This window comes from Mercurialis annua, linkage group LG4 (assembly GCF_937616625.2).
Source record: "Mercurialis annua linkage group LG4, ddMerAnnu1.2, whole genome shotgun sequence".
Taxonomy (NCBI): domain Eukaryota; kingdom Viridiplantae; phylum Streptophyta; class Magnoliopsida; order Malpighiales; family Euphorbiaceae; genus Mercurialis; species Mercurialis annua.
Window position 1 is genome coordinate 3,371,871 of NC_065573.1, and position 13,976 is coordinate 3,385,846.

General features: G+C 35.0%; 1 protein-coding gene across 1 annotated transcript in view; it reads right to left on the reverse strand.

Annotated features, from left to right (window-relative positions):
• Nucleotides 1-4,310: 4,310 nt before the first annotated feature.
• The window catches only part of LOC126677298 (uncharacterized), a 55,080-nt gene continuing 45,414 nt past the window's right edge, over nucleotides 4,311-13,976 (reverse strand). The window contains exons 2-4 of the mRNA XM_050371848.1: nucleotides 6,112-6,132; nucleotides 5,902-5,983; nucleotides 4,311-5,155 (exon numbers count right to left, since the gene is read on the reverse strand). Coding sequence (XP_050227805.1) covers nucleotides 4,311-5,155; nucleotides 5,902-5,983; nucleotides 6,112-6,132 — 948 coding nt within the window. The remainder of the gene's footprint in view (nucleotides 5,156-5,901; nucleotides 5,984-6,111; nucleotides 6,133-13,976) is intronic.

The following is a 13,976-nucleotide window of genomic DNA, read 5'->3' on the forward strand; positions in this document are numbered from 1 at the left end:
ATTGGGCGACAATAGGACTGTGTGATCACCAGTTTTGATATGACTCAGCTGGGAGCTGATGATGAATATGAAATTTACGATTGGGTTATTGATTTTGAAACGAGAGAGTACTCGGTTACGGTGTAGTCTGGAGTCCCCGTATCTAGTGGCTGGGCCACCAGCGAGTTGGACTCGCAATTGATATTTATGGTTGGGTTGCTCGATTGATTATTAGTATGTTTGAGGATTAAGGTTTCAATCGGATCCTGTACTTGGCTGCATATAATTGATTACAGTTTTATATTTTATTTGAATACTTATAAGTAAATGTATGAACTCACTCAGTATATCCCAATATACTGACCCCTCACAGATTTCCTTTCAGGACAAAAGACGTTTTGAAGCAACGGACTTCTATCCTACTTCCAGAAGTCTGTATTTTTTAGTATGTAAAGAAACAGTACTTTACTCTTAGAGCTGCAGTAGATAAGTATTTTGCAAGTAAGCTTGTATGTATAGTTTTCTGTAAATATAACTTTAACGTTTTAAAGTTTTAAACGTTTTACGCTTGCTGCGTTATATATATTGTGATTGCCAGAGGATATGTGTGCCTGACATGTGTTTCTGCATGACACGTGTCTATGTATGTCATGCATGACGTTTACGTTTCGCAAAAAATTATTTTACGTTTTTAGGCTTGCTACGGGTTTCGGAGCAACCACTCCCATTCCCTAGCGCCGGTCTCGGCCCTGAGATTGGGTCGTGACAGTAGTGTGTTAGCCTTAACTGTAGTATAGCTCAACACAACATGTCGGGCGACACAAGTCTAACCCGACCCAACCATAAGCCAAAGTAAAACCAAAGTAAATCCGATCCTTAAATAAAACCAAGTTTAAAATAAGAACTCATTCCCTAACTTAATAATGCCAAAATCATGATAAGCAATTAAGCCAAATAACTTGCAAACACTTGGCAAGTAACACCCAAAGTAAATACACTTAAATGGAATCAAAAGATTTAACGCCTTTCAATTTTCATCTTGAACCTAAAATAGCTTAGCCAAAACAATACACACAATCTAACACCTTACATGCCTTTAACCCAATTGTTTAACCCAACAAACTAAGATGAAACTAATATCTTTATATGTGTTCAAAACCGTTTTATAAATAAAGTTTCCAGCCATTAACAATTTGATCAAAACCAAAATTAAGCCAAAGCACTCAAATAATCAAACATGGAAATTTTGCCAAAAATTGCCTAAACTAGCCAAACGATTCAAAACCAACATTTGATGAACCAAAGTATGTTATTACTGATTTAAAACCTGTAAAACATCACTTAGAATATATTATATCAGTAGGTATAGCATTTGAAAACCATTTTGCAATCATAGCGTTTAACTTTCATAAAATTGTCAATTTCGCAAATCGTAGAGATTTTTACAAAATAGATCAAACCCAATTCTCACTTCTATATCTTAAATCATTAGATCATTAGCCATTGTAGCACAAACACATAATATCCCAAATAACTCAGATTCAACACTTTAACAAATCGCTAAACGAATCAATTTCATACAAACCTAGAATTAGCCAATTCGTTGTTTAAATTATGAAAATCCAATTCCAATCATAATACATCATATTAAAATCATATTAAAATCCATTTAAAACATATTATTCAAATCATAAATCTCACACCATTGAACAATAAGTTCCAAACTCCAAAACACCCTAAATCATGCCATTCTACGCAAAACACATGACAACGATTCACCAATACATAAGAGATTGAAATCATTACCTTAGAATGAAGAGTAATAAGATTAAATAATTATGAAACCCTAGGGAAGGGTCTGGACAAGAAGCAACAAGAGTCACAATCACACCAACGAAGAACACCACAAGCAAATCGAGTAGAAATTGCAAAACGAATATATAATCACCAATCAATTGTTAAAAACAACCAAGGATCATATAGGAATGATAGAAATAGGGTTTATCTGAGTGTAGGGTCGCATTAGTTCTGATAGGGTGAAAAAGGGCTGAAAGAATCGAGTTAAGGAGCTATTTATAGCAAAACAGCGAACCCAACAGTGCTGCGTCGCGCCCGAGATGTCTCAATCGCGCCCGTGATGGTGTATCACGACCGTGATTCTCCTGTCACGCCCGTGATACACCCCCTGCTTCCAAAAATATTGATTTTCTAGGCCTTAAGCCCAAGGTCGATCCACACGGCCCAAATCGCACTCAAAACAAGCTCAAACATCGAAATAACTATTGTGCAAACCAAAGTTCAAAGGAACTAAACCACCAAACATCAACCCAAAACACATTGAAAAACTCATCGTAACAAGCCGGAAAATTACGGGGTGTTACAGTAGCACACCTCCCTGGGCCCGCTTCTGCATCGCCGCTGCAACCGCAATCTGGACCTGATCACGGATCATATCCGCGAACTGAGCGATGAGATCAGTACGGAACCTCTCGTCGGCGGCTGGCGACACGGTCTGAGAGGAGCTGCCGGCTCGTCTACTAGAAGTACCCCGCTGCGATGCGACGTGCTCAGAACCAACTGAGCCTAATCAGTAGATACGCTGTTTCCTCACCCCCTCAACAGCGAGATAAACTTGATCCGGGTCTGGGGTAGAGGCTGTAATCCCCTCGGCCGTTTGTGTGGCGGACAGCATCTCCTGCTCAAAACGCTCCTACAAGAATAACGTAAATCAATTAGTTAAATATGAATTCTGATACTTGTACAAATAAAACTTAAATGTTATTTTTAACAAAAATCCGGCAGCATTTCGTTTATAAAATGAACATCACCAATTTTTCAGGGAAATCCTGCAAACTTAAAATTGTACAAAATAACACATCTCAACAACAAAGCCACTTAATTCAATTGAGCTATATATTATATTCAAACTATTTAACTACTCAAACGATTTAAATACTACTTTCAAACAATTATATTTAATGAAATACTTACAGCCGCAATCCTCGTGCGCTCGTCCACGAATTTGGTCGGGTCAGCCTTCAATGTATGCATCAACTTGTGCACCTCAGCATGTGTCTGCTCGCGCCCCAGCTCCCTAGCCTACCAGACAAATTTAGTAATTTATAAGTTCATTTTAAAAAATATAACATAAGTAATAATTGAAATAAAAGACATATACCAAAACAGACTTATCCTTCAAAGCAGACATCGAGCCTCCGGTATGTTGAACCGCTCCAGTACCAGGTCCGGCCGGCTTTAAAGAAGATGCTCAACTCCGGTAGGTAGTCCTCTTTAAGCGATGTGCAAGTCAGGTCTTTAAAGAAGATGTTCAACTCTGCAATAGGTTCCCATACGGACGGAGGAAGAAGTTATCAAAAAGCAATTGGCAAAAGACGCTGCATGAAAACATGACAGCGTGGCTTTTCATACCGATCATTTTCAGCTTTTTCAGATCGACACACCTTCCCAAATTGGACATATGTCCATCCGGAAACTCAACTCTTTGACCCATTCCAATGGAACTTGTTTTTCTTTTTTGTCTAAAGCATATAATGCCTTCGGATATCGCCCGGTTGATGGATTAAAAGCCAAATCCGGACGATTACAAATATCATTCAACTCTTCTCTGGACTTAACATGATCTTTGGTCTTCCCGCAAACATTAAGCACTGTATTGAAAATGTTTTCAAATACATTTTTCTCAGTATGCATGACATCCAGATTATGATGAATCATATTCATCTTCCAATACGGAAAGTCCCAGAATATGCTTTTCTTATGCCACCCATGATGCTTTGATTTCTGAGCATTCGTATCATGAGCTCCGACCTCGTATGCCTTTTTAAAACCCAGGCTATCAATCTCTTGTTCAATTTTCTCTCCAATTCTGTATCCCCTAAATGATATTTTTTCTTTGTAGCCCTTTTTAAAATCCGTACTGTTATTACGGTACGAATGTTCCTTTGGTAAGAACTTTCTGTGGCAAGCAAACCACGATTGTTTACCACTTTTCGGAATAGTAATTGCATTTGTTTCTTCCAAACAGTGAAGACATGCCCGTTTACCTAATGTGCTCCATCCAGACAGCATTGAATAAGCTGGAAAATTATTGATCGTCCACATGAGAGCGGCTTTCAATTGAAATTTTTTCCACCTATGAATGTCATATGTTCGCGTCCCAAATTCCCACAAATGGTTCAGTTCTGCTATTAGCGGCTGCAGGAAAATATCTAAAATGGCTTTTGAACTATTGGGTCCGGGAACAAGAACCGTTTGAAACATGAACTCATCTTTCATAGCCATGCCAGGAGGCAAGTTGTACGGAGTCACAATTACCGGCCATGACGAGTATTGTTGCCCAAATGCACCAAATGGTTGAAACCCATCCGTACACAACCCAATATGATATGTCTAACTTCGGATGAAAAATCTTGGTGTAACTCCGAGAAGTGTTTCCAAGCCGTCGAGTCAGACGGATGATTCATCATACTATTCTCCATCTCGTGCTCGGCGTGCCACCTCATATATTTAGCTGTTGCCCTTGAAGCATCCAACCTCAGCAGCCTCGGAGTTATAGGAAAGTAATGCATTTTTTTAAAAGGCACATTTGTCTTTCTTCTTTTAGAATTACCCGCAGTAGGTGGTTTCCTCCTGTCATGGCCGCAAACTTTACACACAGTCAAACCCGCATCCTTATCCCAATATGTCATACACATATTTTTGCAGTAGTGAATCACCTCTGCTAGAAACCCAAGCCCTCTAACTAGCTTTTTAATGTTGTACGAGTTCTTCGCTAACTTATTGTCTTTAGGTATCAATTGATGTACAAACTCGCTCATTTCATTCATCAGACCGTTAGACGCTTGATATCGGCACTTGCATTCTAAAAAATTTATGGCTGCAGACAAAGTGGAGTGTCTGTCATTCCCAGGCCATATGGGTTCTTCGGCCGCACGCATCATATCATAAAACTTCTGAGCTTCCGCATTCAGAGGCTCTTCTGGCCTTACTTCAGGACCACCAACATCATTTACCATTCTCTGGAACAAACTGCAACCCTCACCTTTATTTCTCTGCTCCCACATTTTGTCACCTTGCAGAACAGTAGCAGGCACCTCGACCCTCCTATTTTTCTCACCTTGGTGAGTCCAGACGTGGTAATTACTCACAAACCCGTCTATGTAGAGATGTAACTCCACTTCGTCAATAGTTCAAAAAGTAGTATTCTGACATTTGGGTTTCGGGCAAGGGAATTTAATCTCAGTTCCTCTCATATACTCGAGGTGTTGCTCCGCAAAGTTCAGAAATCACCTAACGTTACTAATGTACTCTTCAGTCAACAATCCTCTGACTAGTCTCCCATAATACACCCAACTGCGATCTGAATTCATTTCTGTAGCACATACATTTTGGTGGGTTTAATACTCGGTGAAAGCAAAGCCAATGTAATTGAATGCTAAAAAGGTAGGGCCTTATACCTTTTATAAAAATTGGGTCTACTTAATAAGATCACGATATATGCATAAATACGGAGAAAAATATTTGGCAGCCTTCCGGCACAGTTCTCCAAGTGCATTATCATATATATGCTGAATAACGTCAAATACATATTCCGTTAGGAAATAGCGTTACACAGCCTATACTAGATAGCCACCCGGAGAACATACGACGTAAAACTACCAAATATTTTTCTACCGCATCTATACATATATTTTTTCCCGTGATCAAATTACGTAGACACTAGTTTTGCAAACTGTACACACGTACAATCCCGTGTCGTTTAATCTCTTGAGGACACGGGATGGGTTTTCTACGGCTAGGTGAGATTTTATTCGGTGTGAATAAAATATTTTTTCTGTTTTTTATTTAAGTTTATCCAGTCTACTTCACTTAAAAAAAATAAAAAACAATAAATAACGATACTTGTTGTAGAGTAGAACCGCAACTGAAGGGCGAAAGAGACCTGACAACAACGACTATCAACAACCGCCAATAGAACACAGACCTACAATCATACATGCGAATCATTTTTCATAATACTAAAAATATATATATACTTCAACTAATTAAATTCATAGTTATTATATATTTTTCAAACAATAATCCGGCAGCATTTCCCCTAAAAATGAGCACCATCCATTTTTCAGGGAAAGCCTGCAAAGAAACAATACATTTTAATAATACACAACACACCAATTCATGATAATTTTGTCAAAAATAACTAACTTAAACATTAATTGACTTAAAAATTAACCTAACATCGTGTCATAATTAACTAATTCTAAATAAAATTATGATAATCTTATTTTGATTTCAACTAATTATAGTAAAAATTTAATTCTTGTTATCTAATTTAATATTATCGTAAAATAATTTTTAAATTGATACTAATCTAACATTATTTTAATTATAATTAACTACAATAATTGAATATACTAATAACCTAGTAATACTTATTTAACCTAATAATACTAATTTAGTGTAATTATTAATTATCATCAACAAACTTAATAAACTAACAAACTTAATAAATCAACCAACCTAGTAAATTAACCTAATTGAATTATTAAATAACCTAATAAATAAAAGGGTTAATTCTTAAAAAAATCATGAACTTTACACGAAGTTTTATTTTAATCATGAACTTTAAAAGTTGTCATTTAAAGGCACGAACTTTCATTTTGTTTCAAATCTATCACCAAAGTAAAATCCGGTGTATTTTATCGAACAAAAAATTCCTAATCCTATATACTCTAACTAAAAGATAATAAGATTTAATGTCGATTTATAATTTGGGTCTTTCATTAATGGTTTATTGAAGAATTTAGTCAACAAAAATACACTGAAATGATAGATTTGAAACAAAATGAAAGTTCGTGCCTTTAAATGGCAACTTTTAAAGGTCATGATTAAAATGAAATTTCGTGTAAAGTTCGTGATTTTTTTAGGAATTAAACCTAAATAAAATTAACCTAATTATAATAAATTAAACTAATTAACATATTACAATAAATTAAACTAATTAACATATTATAATAAATTATTAAACATAACACTTACTTAGTAGGGTTGGACAGCGGCGGCAGAGCAAAGGCGGACAGCGGTCGGAGTTGGGCGGTCGGCGGTCAGCAGTAGGCGGAGGCAGCAAATGGATCGGCAGTAGGCGGTGGGGGCTATTTTTTATTTTTATAAAATGAAACAAAATAAATAAATTTTTTATAATTAAAATTATAACTAAAAAATTATATACAATGAAACAAAACTCACTTATCTCCGGTGTTGGCTGACGGCGACGAATGGAATGCAGGGCCAGACGGTCGGCGGCGACCGGAAATGGCAGTGAAGGGAAGGGGAAAGAAAAGAGGGGAAGGGGAAGGTGGAAGGGGAAAGGGAAAGAAAAGAGGGGGAATGGGGAAAGGGAAAGAAAAGAGGGGGAAGGGGAAAAGGAAAGAAAAAGAGGGGGAAGGGGAAAAGATAACTAGGAAAAAAAATAAAAGAAGATGATGAAGAAGGGGACGGGACGGCAGCAGCGTTTTAGGTTGGATTTTACCAACGGATTTTCAAAACTGTCAGTAAAATTCAACCCAAAATGCAGCGTTTAAATAAAGGGTTATATTTTAATCCGTCTCTAAATAACCTAGTTTAAACGCTGCATTTTATCACATCAGCGACAGATTTCAATGTCCGTCGCTCAAATTAGCGACGGCAATTGCAAGTCGTCGCTCAATTTAGCGACGACAATTGCAAGCCGTCGGCAATGTGGTCGCTAAATTTTGGCGGGTTGAATCCCGCCATAATTTCTTGGAGTTCGGCGACGGATCTGAGTCCGTCGCCGTTTTCCGTAGCCAATTACATGTTTAGCGACGGATTTCCAGTCCGTCGAGAAAATCCATCTCTAAACATGCGTTTTCCAGTAGTGAAAGGTAACGAAACAAATCCAAACGTGTCACCTTTTTAGCAATTTAAGAAAAACGTTTACAAACGTTACGAAATAAATCCAAATGTTTCACCTTTTTAGTGATTTAAGCCAAACGTTTACAAAGGTTATGAAACAAAACCAAATGAATCACCTTTTTAGCGATTTAAGCCAAACGTTTACAAAGGTTACGAAACAAATCCAAACGTGTCACGTTTTTAGCAATTTAACCCAAACGTTTAGAAACGTTACGAAAACGTTTAGCCTTTTTGGCGATATAAGCCAAACGTTTACAAACGTTACGAAAAACATTTACAAACGTTATGAAATAAAACCAAACGTTTAAAACGTTATGAAACAAATCCAAGCGTTTCACCTTTTTAGCAATTTAAGCCAAACGTTTACAAACGTTACGAAACAAATCCAAACATTTTGCGTTTTTAGAAATTTAAACTAAACGTTTACAAACGTTACGAAACAAATCCAAACGTTTCTCCTTTTTAGCGATTTCAGCCAAACATTTATAAACGTTACGATACAAAACAAAACGTTTAAAACATTACGAAACAAATCCAAACGTTTCATATTTTAAGCGATTTAAGCCAAACCCCTTACAAACGTTACGAAATAAAACCAAGCGTTTCACCTTTTTAGCAATTTAAGCCAAACGTCTACAAATGTTCCGAAACAAATTCGAGCGTTTCATGTTTTTAGTAATCTAAGCCAAACGTTTAAAAACATTACTAAATTTAAAACGTTTCGCTTTTTTAGCGATTGAAGCCAAACGTTTACAAACGTTACGAAACAAATCCAAGCGTTTCAACTTTTTAGCAATTGAAGCCAAACGTTTACAAATATTCCAATACAAATTCAAGCGTTTCACCTTTTTAGTAATTTAAGTCAAGCGTTTACAAATGTTACGAAACAAATCAGAGCGTTTCACCTTTTTTGCAATTTAACCCAAACGTTTACAAACGTTACGAAACAAATTCAAAAGTTTCATCTTTTTAGAGATTTAAGCCCGTTTACAAACGTTAAGAAACAAAACCAAACATTTCACCATTTTAGCAATTTAAGCGAAACGTTTACAAACATTACAAAACAAATCCAAATGTTTCGCCATTATAGCGATTTAAGCCAAACGTTTAAAACGTTACGAAACAGATCCAAACATTTCACCTTTTTAGCGATTTATGCCAAACATTTACAAACGTTACGAGACAAATCCAAACGTTTTTCCTTTTACTGATTGAAGCCAACGTTTACTAAACTTACAAAACAAATCAAAACGTTTCACCTTTTTAGCGATTTAAGCAAAACATTTACGAACGTTACAAAACAAATCCAAACGTTTCACCTTTTTAGCGATTTTAGCCAAACGTTTAAAAATGTTACGAAACAAATCCAAATTTTTCACCTTTTTAGCAATTTAAGCCAAACGTTTACAGATGTTACGAAAAAAATCCAAGCGTTTCACTATTTTAGCAATTTAAACCAACTGTTTACAAACGTTACGAAACGAATCCAAGCTTTTCACCTTTTTAGTAAATTAAGCCAAACATTTACATACGTTACGAAACAAATCCAACCGTTTAACCTTTTTAGCGATTTAAGCCAAACGTTTACAAACGTTACGAAACAGATCCAAAAATTTAACTTTTTTAGCGATTTAAGCCAAACGTTAATAAACGTTACAAAACAAATCCAAACGTTTCACCTTTTTAGCTATTTATCCCAAACATTTACAAATGTTACAAAACAGCTCCAAACGTTTCACCTTTTTAGCTATATATCCCAAACATTTACAAACGCTACGAAACAGATCCAAACATTTCACTTTTTTAGCTATTTAAGCCAAACGTTTACAAATGTTACAAAACAAATCCAAACATTTCCCCTTTTTAGCTATTTATCCCAAACCTTTACAAACGTTACGAAAGAAAACCAAGAGTTTCACCTTTTTTAGAAATTTAAGCCAAACGTTTACAAACGTTACGAAACAAATCCAAGTGTTTCAACTTTTTAGCAATTTAAGCCAAACGTTTACAAACGTTGCGAAACAAATCCAAGCGTTTCACCTTTTTAGTAATTTAAGCCAAACATTTACAAACGTTACAAAACAAATCCATGCGTTTCACCTTTTCAGCAGTTTAAGCCAAACGTATACAAAAGTTACGAAAGAAATCCAAGTCTTTCCCCTTTTTAGCGACTTAAGCCGAACGTTTACAATCGTTAAGAAGCAAAACCAAACGTTTCACCTTTTTAGCAACATAAGCCAAACGTTTACAAACGTTACGAAACAAATCCAAACTTTTTACATTTTTAGCGATTTAAGCCAAACGTTTACAAACGTTACGAAACAAATCCAAACGTTTCAACTTTTTAGCAATTTAAGCCAAACGTTTACAAATGTTGCGAACCAAATCCAAACGTTTCACCTTTTTAGGAATTAAAGCCAAACGTTTACAAACGTTACGAAAGAAATCCAAGCGTTTCACCTTTTTAGCAATTTAAGCCAAACGTTTACAAATGTTACGAAAGAAATCCAAACATTTCCCCTTTTTAGCGATTTAAGCCGAACGTTTACAAACATTACGAAACAAACCAAACGTTTCATATTTTTAGCGACTTAAGCCAATCGTTACAAACGTTACGAAACAAATCCAAACTTTTAACATTTTTTGCGATTTACGCCAAAAGTTTACAAACGTTACGCAACAAATCCAAGCGTTTCAAGTTTTTAGCAATTTAAGCCAAACGTTTACAAACGTTACGCAACAAATCCAATTGTTTCACCTTTCTAACCAAACTTTTAAAATGTTACGAAAAAAAATCCAAACGTTTCACATTTTTAACAATTTAAGCCAAACATTTACAAACGTTGCGAATCAAATCTAAACGTTTCACCTTTTTAGCGATTTAAGCCAAACGTTTAAAAACGTTACGAAACAAATCTAAACTTTTCACCTTTTTAGCGATTAAAGCAAAAGGTTTACAAACGTTACGAAACAAATCCAAACGTTTCGCCTATTAGGCAATTTAAGCAAAACGTTTACAAATGTTACCAAACAAATCCAAACGTTTCACCTTTTTAGTGATTTATGTCAAACGTTTACAAACGCTACAAAATCAAATCATATCATTTCACCTTTTTAGAGATTTATGACAAACGTTTACAAACGTTACGAAACAAATCCAAACATTTTGCCTTTTTATCGATTTAAGCCAAACGTTTACAAATGTTACGAAACGAATCCAAACGTTTCCCTTTTTTTGCGATTTAAGCCAAACGTTTACAAAGGTTAGGAAACAAATCCAAATTTTTCACCTTTTTAGCAATTTAAGCCAAACATTTACAAAGGTTACGAAATAAATCCAAGTGTTTCACCTTTTTAGCAATTTAAGCCAAACGTTTACAAACGTTACGAAACAAATCCAAGCTTTACACCTTTTTAGTAATTTAAGCCAAACGTTTACATACGTTACGAAACAAATCCAAACGTTTCCCATTTTTAGCGATTTAAGCCAAACGTTTACAAACGTTACGAAACAGATCCAAAACTTTCACTTTTTTTGCGATTTAAGCCAAACGTTAACAAACGTTACAAAACAAATCCAAACGTTTCACCTTTTTAGCTATTTATCCCAAACATTTACAAATGTTACAAAACAGCTCCAAACGTTTCACCTTTTTAGCTATATATCCCAAACATTTACAAACGTTACGAAACAGATCTAAACATTTTATTTTTTTAGCGATTTAAGCCAAACGTTTACAAATGTTACAAAACAAATCCAAACGTTTCCCCTTTTAAGCTATTTATCCCAAACCTTTACAAACGTTACGAAAGAAAACCAAGAGTCTCACCTTTTTAAAAATTTAAGCCAAACGTTTACAAACGTTACGAAACAAATCCAAGTGTTTCAACTTTTTAGCAATTTATGCCAAACGTTTACAAACGTTGCGAAACAAATCCAAGCGTTTCACTTTTTAGGAATTTAAGCCAAACGTTTACAAACGTTACGAAACAAATCTAAGCGTTTCACCTTTTTAGCAATTTAAGCCAAACCTATACAAAAGTTACGAAACAAATCCAAGCGTTTTCCCTTTTTAGCAATTTAAGCCGAACGTTTATAATCGTTACGAAACAAAACCAAACATTTCCCCTTTTTAGCAATTTAAGCCAAACGTTTACAAACGTTTCGAAACAAATCGAAACTTTTTACATTTTTAGCGATTTAAGCCAAACGTTTACAAACGTTACGAAACAAATTCAAGCGTTTCAACTTTTTAGCAATTTAAGCCAAACGTTTGCAAACGTTGCGAAACAAATCCAAACGTTTCACGTTTTTAGGAATTAAAGCCAAACGTTTACAAACGTTACGAAACAAATCCAAGCGCTTCACCTTTTTAGCAATTTAAGCCAAACGTTTACAAATGTTACGAAACAAATCCAAACGTTTCCCCTTTTTAGCGATTTAAGCCGAACGTTTACAAATGTTACGAAACAAAACCAAACGTTCCATATTTTTAGCCACTTAAGCCAATCGTTACAAACGTTACGAAACAAATCCAAACTTTTCACATTTTTTGCGATTTACGCCAAAAGTTTACAAACGTTACGCAACAAATCCAAACGTTTAACCTTTTTAGCGATTTAAACCAAACGTTTATAAATGTTATGAAACAAATCCAAATGTTTCACCTTTTTAGCGGTTTAAGACAAACATTTACAAACATTACGAAATGAATCCAAACGTTTCACCTTTGTAGCGATTTAAGCCAAAAGTTTTCAAAGGTTACGAAACAAATCCAAACGTGTCACCTTTTTAGCAATTTTAACAAAACGTTTACAAACGTGACGAAACAAATCCAAACGTTTCACGTTATTAGCGATTTAAGCCAAACGTTTACAAATGTTACAAAACAAAACGAAACGTTTAACCTTTTTAGCGATTTAAGCCAAACGTTTACAAATGCTACGAAACTAATCCAAACGTGTCACATTTTTAGAAATTTAAGCAAAATGTTTACAAACGTTACGAAACATATACAAAAGTTTTAGGGTTAATTACATATAAAATCATCACCTTTACACGAATTTTCAAAAATAACACGACCTTTAAAACGTGTCAATTCAGGGCATCACCTTTCATTTCTTTTCAAAAATAACATGGACAAGTTTTTTGATAAAATTTTGCAGACTTGGACACCCGATGAGAGTGCCACGTGTCACGCCACGTTAGCAAAAATACCACTAAAAATGTGCCCGTGTTATTTTTGAAAAGAAATGAAAGGTGCTGCCCTGAATTGCCACGTTTTAAAGGTCGTGTTATTTTTGCAATTTCGTGTAAAGGTGGTGATTTTATATATAATTAACCCATAGTTTTACCTTTCTAGCGATTTAAGTCAAACTTTTAGAAACTGTACGAAACAAATAAAAATGTTTCACATTTTTAGCGATTTAAGCCGAACATTTAAAAATGTTACGAAACAAAACTAAACGTTTTAAACGTTACGAAACAAATAACATGTTTCCCCTTTTTAGCAATTTAAGCGAAACGTTTACAAACGTTACGAAACAAATCCAAGCGTTTCACCTTTTTAGAAATTTAAGCCAAACGTTTACAAACTTTACGAATTTCAAACGTTTCACCTTTTTTGCGATTTAATCCAAACGTTTAAAAACGTTACGAAACAATTCCAAATGTTTCGCCTTTTTAGCGATTAAAGCAAAAGGTTTACAAAAGTTACGAAACAAAGCAAAACGTTTTGCCTATTTGGCAATTTAAGCAAAACGTTTACAAATGTTACCAAACAAATCCAAACGTTTCACCTTTTTAATAATTTATGCCAAATGTTTACAAACGCTACAAAACAAATCAAAACATTTCACCTTTTTAGTGATTTATGCGAAACGTTTACAAACGTTACGAAATAAATCCAAACGTTTTGCCTTTTTATCGATTTAAGCCAAACGTTTACAAATGTTGCGAAACGAATCCAAATGTTTCACTTTTTTTGCGATTTAAGCCAAACGTTTACAAAGGTTAGGAAACAAATCCAAATTTTCACCTTTTT